This window comes from Rhinopithecus bieti, unplaced genomic scaffold, assembly GCF_001698545.2.
Source record: "Rhinopithecus bieti isolate Rb0 unplaced genomic scaffold, ASM169854v2 scaffold_14936, whole genome shotgun sequence".
Lineage (NCBI taxonomy): Eukaryota > Metazoa > Chordata > Mammalia > Primates > Cercopithecidae > Rhinopithecus > Rhinopithecus bieti.
The window spans coordinates 837535-844937 of record NW_016808811.1 but is presented as its reverse complement, the minus strand read 5'-3'; the positions used below and the strand labels follow the sequence as shown (position 1 = coordinate 844937).

The 7403-nt window shown below is 36.6% G+C and overlaps 1 protein-coding gene across 1 annotated transcript in view; it reads left to right on the top strand.

The window, feature by feature from the left end:
* Nucleotides 1-7403, top strand: part of ARHGAP42 (Rho GTPase activating protein 42) — a 327325-nt gene that overhangs the window by 291163 nt on the left and 28759 nt on the right. The window contains 4 exon segments of the mRNA XM_017887227.1: nt 889-1043; nt 1737-1821; nt 2466-2524; nt 5737-5842. Coding sequence (XP_017742716.1) covers nt 889-1043; nt 1737-1821; nt 2466-2524; nt 5737-5842 — 405 coding nt within the window.

Here is a 7403-nt window from a genome sequence, read left to right as displayed (position 1 = left end):
TTTTTTTTTTGAGATGGAGTCTCTCTCTGTCGCCCAGGCTGGAGTGCAGTGGCCGGATCTCAGCTCACTGCAAGCCGTTCTCCTGCCTCAGCCTCCTGAGTAGCTGGGACTACAGGCGCCCACCACCTCGCCCGGCTAGTTTTTTGTATTTTTTAGTAGAGACGGGGTTTCACCGTGTTAGCCAGGATGGTCTTGATCTCCTGACCTCGTGATCCGCCCGTCTCGGCCTCCCAAAGTGCTGGGATTACAGGCTTGAGCCACCGCGCCCGGCCTCTTTTTTTTTTTTTTTTTTTTTCCCCAATCATTGAGGAGGTAAGATTCCTAAGGAGCTTGTCTTCGCTCCCTTCCTTCCTTATATACTTTCTTTTGCTGATTTGTCACTGCCAGAGCTTTGGCACCTTTCTTCACTCCAATCATGACCTCTGTCTTGAAGTCCACTCCAGTTAAATGTTGGACTCACTTCCAGGAAAATTTGGCTAAAGCAACATTCATATTGGGCTTTGGAGTTCCATAAACTTATATTTAAATTTTAAGTGTTACCACTTCAACGTTTTGAAAAGTAGTTTCCTTGAATTCTCTGAATCCGTTTCCTCATCTCTAAACTGAAGATATAAATGCCATAGGACTTTTCAACATGCAGGAGGACTCCATGACTCTAAAGAAATAGAACATGAGTAATACCGATCATCCCTTCCCATCTCCATTGCTTTTTTATATTCAAATGATGGTGAATAGGCAGCTACACTTTGCTACTTTGAAGATCTTCAAAGACTTTCAAATCACTATTCAGTGTCTGCTCTGAGAAATATAAGTTTGATGGGTGTTTCCAGGATAGCTTTGCTAAAGTTATACTGTGAAATTGGATAAGTAGCTTTCAAATTTTGTTAGGCATATGTCTGAGTTTTTAACATTCTGTACTTGCCGAGCTGTATCTCAAGCCATTTTCTTGTGATTTTCCTTCCTATTAGGTATCACCATTTTAGGACTCTACCGAATAGGAGGAGTGAACTCCAAAGTTCAAAAACTCATGAATACCATATTTTGTAAGTTTCGGATGAAGCAACTTACATAAGTTTTGTGTTCTTATAGGTAATCTAAAGTATAGGCTTCTTTGACTAGTGCAACTTTGAATATTTTCAAATAATATTTAAAGTTCATATTTATATTCAGTTTTTAATGTTTATTTATAATAGATGAACAATGAGAATTTGAGAGGGCATATTTATAATACTGTATTTTTTTTCTCCCAAGTGTCCTTTGGTAAGCTAGAGATACAATAAGAGGCATGGATGCTAGCTACAGTCATTTGGAATCCTAGCTCAGCAACTTACAGGTTTTGTGACCTTGAGTAATTTGCTTAATGTCTTTGTGTCTCAGCCTCCTCGTTTATAAAAATAGGGATAATAATGGTACCTGCCTCTTAAGAGTTGTGAGAATTGGATATGTTAATCTCTGTAAAGCACTTAGACGCATGCTGGGCACATGGTAACTGCTCTGTCATGTTAGCAATTAGCAATAATTTCATTTGGGAGACTTATTTCATAGGATATATCTTCGAGTTTTAGTGTCAGCTTTTTATCAATTCACACAAACAACAGTCCTAACGTTAACTCTTTGCATTCTAAGAAATGAAGACCTCTCTCTTTTGACCTACTTATGTTTGTGCCCATTTTTCGTAATTGCATAAGGAATATTTTGAACTACACAATTTAAATACCTTGTTTTATTATTTCCAGCTCCTAAATCCCCTCCTGATATTGATATTGATATTGAACTGTGGGACAATAAGACGATAACGAGTGGGCTGAAAAACTACCTCAGGTGAGGAGGGTTTAACTCCTAGTGCTCTGGATGCAGTCTCTGACTCACCCCTTGGGTAGTAACCGTGGGACTTCATGGAGCCTGTGTCCAGAAGCTTCACTCAGTAGCTCAGTTCCCTCACAAAAGGTGAAATAGCATGACATGGTAAGATTTACATTTAGTGTTCTGGAACTTGTACTTGATTTTTCCAATAATAATTTAAAAGACTATATAATATTGAATACTGAATTAGTATTTGTTGTTTCAGATGAAGTTTGTAGATAGGATTTCTATGTACTTTTTAAAATAGCAAATTGGAATGGAAAGTTGTGTTGTTTTGTTTTTTAACTATTGTTCCCATATTTGTTCCTCTGGTAAGGTAATTCTGACACTGAAAAAATTGTCTCCCAGTCTCCCCTCTTAATACAGTCATGGAAAGAAGTACATTGGTGTCTTCGAAGTCTGCATTTGAGGTCTCTCTGTGGCCCCACTACTGGAACTTTATCAAACTGCCAAATCACCCATTTCTTTTATTTATTTATTTATATATTATTTTATTTTTAATTGATGAATGACAGTCACCTAATTCTTAAAGAAACACTTAAAGTTTAGGGGAGAATAAAAGATACTACCATTCTATCATGTGCTTTACTTCTCTGTTGTAGGTGCCTTGCAGAACCACTGATGACTTACAAGTTGCACAAAGATTTTATCATTGCTGTTAGTAAGTATACTTGAATCACATACACTTTATAATTGATGTAGTTTTATGCTGCCATTCTTAGGCATATATTACTAGTATCAGCTAGTGAAGATTTTTTTCAAGTATTGCTTAAAAAGTTGTTAATCTGGGCTGGGCACGGTAGCTCACACCTGTAATTCCAGCACTTTGGGAGGCCGAGGTGGGCAGATCACCTGAGGTCAGGAGTTCGAGACCAACCTCACCAACATGGAGAAACCCTGTCTCTACTAAAAATACAAAATTCGCTGGGCGTGGTGGCGCATACCTGTAATCCCAGCTACTCGGGAGGCTGAGGCAGGAGGATCGCTTGAACCCAGGAGGCGGAGGTTGCGGTGAGCCGAGATTGCGCCATTGCACTCCAGCCCAGGCAACAAGAGTGAAACTCCATCTCAAATTAAAAAAAACAAAACAAAAAAAAGTTGTTAATCTGATATTTAGTAATTTATAATGTGGTTTAGAAGCCAATAAGAAATTGCAGAATTAACTGAAATATGTTGACACTTAGCAAGACCTCATTGGGTAACAGTCTGGTGATTAGAAAGAACCATGAGGATTTATTATTCTAATTTCATCTTATTTGAATGACAAGTATCAGTTTCTTATAAGATCAACTAAGCAGGACTCTGAATATGTACAGACAGTTATATCCCTGCACATGCTCATGTGCTATATTCCTCAGTCTGGAGATGAGTCAAATATTTTTGGCAGACAGCAGGCACTTCCATCAATCCCCTCTCCCTCATATTTTATTTGCAATGATCACATTTATGTCATTTGTTTAGATCTGTGATTGCCACCATGTGATATGAATAGAGAGATCAATTTAAAATATTAGCAGGAAGAGTTGACATATGCTATATGAGAAGTTAGTAACATGTATTTGTAAACCATTGAGACTGAAGTGCCAGGTGCCACCTGAGCCCATCACAACAACTTGTAATAATTAAGAGCTGGCATTTCATTGTTAAGATGTATGAGGTGTGACTACAACCAGATTATTTTTCACAATCCAAGAAAGAAATTAGTTGCGTTAGTTTATTTGCACACATTGTAATGTCACAGGAAATGTATGCTGATAAAAGTGTCAGATAAAATTGAATGACCTCGGTTTTCAATCCAGCTTTTATGACTAACCACATGATCTCCTATAAATCTACACTATTTAGTTTTCTCTTGAAGCTCTCCACTCTACCTCCTCTTCATAGAAATCTTTGTAGGACATACAGGACCAGAGAAAATATATAATCTGACCTCTCATTCTATTAACTAGGAAATCAGGACCCAAAGGGGGCAAATAATATGTACAATGACACTAATAAATTCATGGCAAAATCAGGGCTGCAAGCCAGATTTTTGTTTTGTTTTTACTCTTAACCCAGAACCCTGTCTTACAGAAATTTTGCTTTATAACAAAGGAAATTTGAGCTACTTGGCTAAAATGGCTCAATGAGCTTATTGTTTCAGTACAAGCTTTTGGTCACAAGTTTTTTCTCCATTTGCTTCTGTAGCAAATGGTAATTATATTATAATAATAATATTCATGACCATGATACTTAAAATATATCCTTATATATATGAACTCATCTTTTGTCTGGACCTAAGATAGCCATATTTACTAGATGCTAAGTTAAGAAAATTAGGTTATTTGGTTTCAAGCAGCAGAAGTCCAGCTCAGTATAAAGGGGAAGTTATTCAGATCCTAAGGGATATTTCAGTGTATTCCTTGGCAAGAACAGAGATCAGGGTTTCCATGAGCCTGCAACCAGGAACTGCCAACTTGGGATTTGACATTTCTCTGCTCACTCTTTCCTGAGGATCTCTCATCTTTGTTCTCTACTGTATTTCTATCATTCTCACTTTCCTTCCCAGTCAGATTTTCTTGGAGTACATTTGGTCACTTCAGCTCTGATTTTACATTGTCTGCCTTTTCACATAGCCAGCAGTATGATCAGATTTTTGATGTCTCCATTCCATTTGCTAGGTTAGACCTCATGTTTAGCCTGAGCCAGGCTCTCTCTTCACCCCATGTCTAAATAGCTGCTCCCAGATGAAATGGTAATCCCATAATATGAATCCTGTGAGTCAAGGTACTTTCTGGAGAAAGAATTTGGTACAGTGGGGAATCATCCCAGAATTTATTTGCCGCAGTAAGAGAACGTTAAATGAAGCTTTCTTGTTCTGAAATGTTAGACATTTCTCTAGCAGACATGCCAACATCTTAGCTTTCACTTGGCATACTACGCTTGCCATAGATGATTCTTATATTTTACATTTACCATTGTCATTATGGGCTGTAAATCTATGGGGCTTATGTTTATGTAATAATGCTAACATTTCAGAACAGTTCTTCTGTATTGTCTTTATATTTGTAAAATGAGAGGAATGTGGGGCTTCATCTGGTTACACTGGGTTGAATCTCTAGGAGCTTTCTATGGGTGTATTACCACACTACTATGAAGAAACATCCAAGACTCAGTAATTTATAAGAAAAAGAGGTTTAATTGACTCACAGTTCCACATGGCTGGGAGCAACTCAGGAAACTTACAATCATGGCAGAAGGTGCCTCCTCACATGGTGACAGGAGGGAGAAGTGCTGAGGAAAGGCGAAAAGCCCCTTATAAAACTGTCAGATCTCATGAGAACTCACTCACTATCATGAGAACAGCATTACCTCACCTCCCACTGGGTCCCTCCCACAACACGTAGGGATTATGGGAACTACAATTCAAGATGAGATTTGGGTGGGGACACAGCCAAACCATATAAATGGACTAATACGTACTCTAGTGACTGGCACATTAGGAAATCTATAGCAATTACTGTGGTCATTCACATATCTAAAGGTTTGATGTGTCTTTAGGTAGTAAAACTCAAGCAGGTGATGCGTATTGGCTGTATCAAAGTATACAGTTGAGTGGCTAAGAGCATCTGTGTGGAATCTGTAGAACTGGGCTTCTTTGGCTTCTCTACTTAATAACTTCATGACCATGGGCGAGTTACTCAACTTCTGCAAGTCATAAGGAATGATAATGATGGTACTACATGAAGCAGTGCCTGTGAGGCATGAGGGGTAGACGTGGTAGTTGTGATTAGATTACTAATATTTACATTGAATGAAATTCAATTGAATGCAATTAAATACAGTTGAATTGCAATTAAAACTTGAACATTTGCAACCTTTTTTATGTAACAGAATCTGATGACCAGAACTACAGGGTGGAGGCTGTACATGCATTGGTGCACAAATTGCCGGAGAAAAACAGAGAGATGCTGGACATCTTAATAAAGCATCTGGTCAAGTAATTCTCTAACTTACATTGTTCATTTAACTTATTGTTCATCTGTTAAGTTTGTTCATGTCTTTTTAAAGTGTGTGATGATGTTATAATATTGGTATTATAATTAGAGTCCATTGAATTTGCTTAAAAAATGGTATGGCAGTTTGTTTTTAAGATATTTCTATATGAGTGTGTGTACCTGTATATGTTTATTTGCATATAATTATGCAAATAATTATATCCTTTGCAATTGTTAAACTAATGATGAAACAAGTAGATGTGTCAACTTAAAAATGAAGGCGTATATAGTTTTTTTCCTCCCAATTCTTTTAGGTGCATTATAAGCAATGAGTTTGAAGACCAGTGCTCTATACTACTAAAGTCAACAGGTTCCCCTAGGTAAAACTAACACTTAACTGTGAGATTCCCTCCATGTATTCATTATTTCACTTGATCTCTGGAGATTTTTCTAACTTTGCTGCTAGTTTATTCATATATTTAAAATCTCTCTTTGTAGATAAAAATACTGTATTAGCCAGAGCTATCTGCAGAAACAAAAGCAATAGTGTCTGTGTGTGTGTGCATGTACATATATTTAATATATGTGTAAAGAGATAGAGATTGATTGGTTGATTTTAAGGAATTGGTTCACTTGATTATTGAGGCTAACACATCTGAAATCTGCGGTGCAGGCTGGCAGGGAAGAGTTGATGTTGAAGCTTGAATCCAAAGACAATCTTGAGACAGAATTCCTTGTTACTCTGGGAACTCAGTTTTTTGTTTTTGTTTTTTTTCTTTTAAGACCTTCAACTGATTGGATGAGGCCCACCCATATTATGGAGCGTAATCTACTCTACTTAAAGACTACTCATTTAAATGATGTTGTCATCTGAACAAAATACCTTAAGAGAAACATCTAGGATAATCTTCAACCAAATATCTTGGTATCATAGCCTAGCCAAGCTGACATGCAAAATTAATCATTATAAATATTATATCTATCTACTATCTATCTCTATAAATTGAAAGATACAGAGAGAGAGACAAACACATATTTAAGCCCAAAGTGAATTTGCCATGCTGCTGGAAACAAATGTCTAAATCCAGTTTTAAACTTACTTAAGAATTTCCTGTAGCATTATTTAGTAGAATGAAGGATTAATCATTTTATTGTAAATCATGGTACTCATTAAAATGGGAAATGTTTTAATGGGAATATTTCATGAGTACCATATTTCCCATTTTAATGAGTACCATGATTTACAATAAAATGATTAATCCTTCATTCTTCATAATAAGTAGTAACCCAATTTATGCTCATTTGAGCCATATACATTTGAAATAAAACTTGAGTATCCCAAGTCTGAAAATCAAAAATTCAAAATGCTCCAAATTCTACAACTTTTTGAGTGCCAAGATGTTGCTCAATTATAATGCTCATTGGAACTTTTTGGATTTGGGATGCTCAACTGGTAAATATAATGCAGATATTTTATTTTATTTTATTTTATTTTATTTTTTGTTTTTTGTTTTTGTTTTTGTTTTTGTTTTTGAGGCGGAGTCTTGCTCTGTCACCCGGACT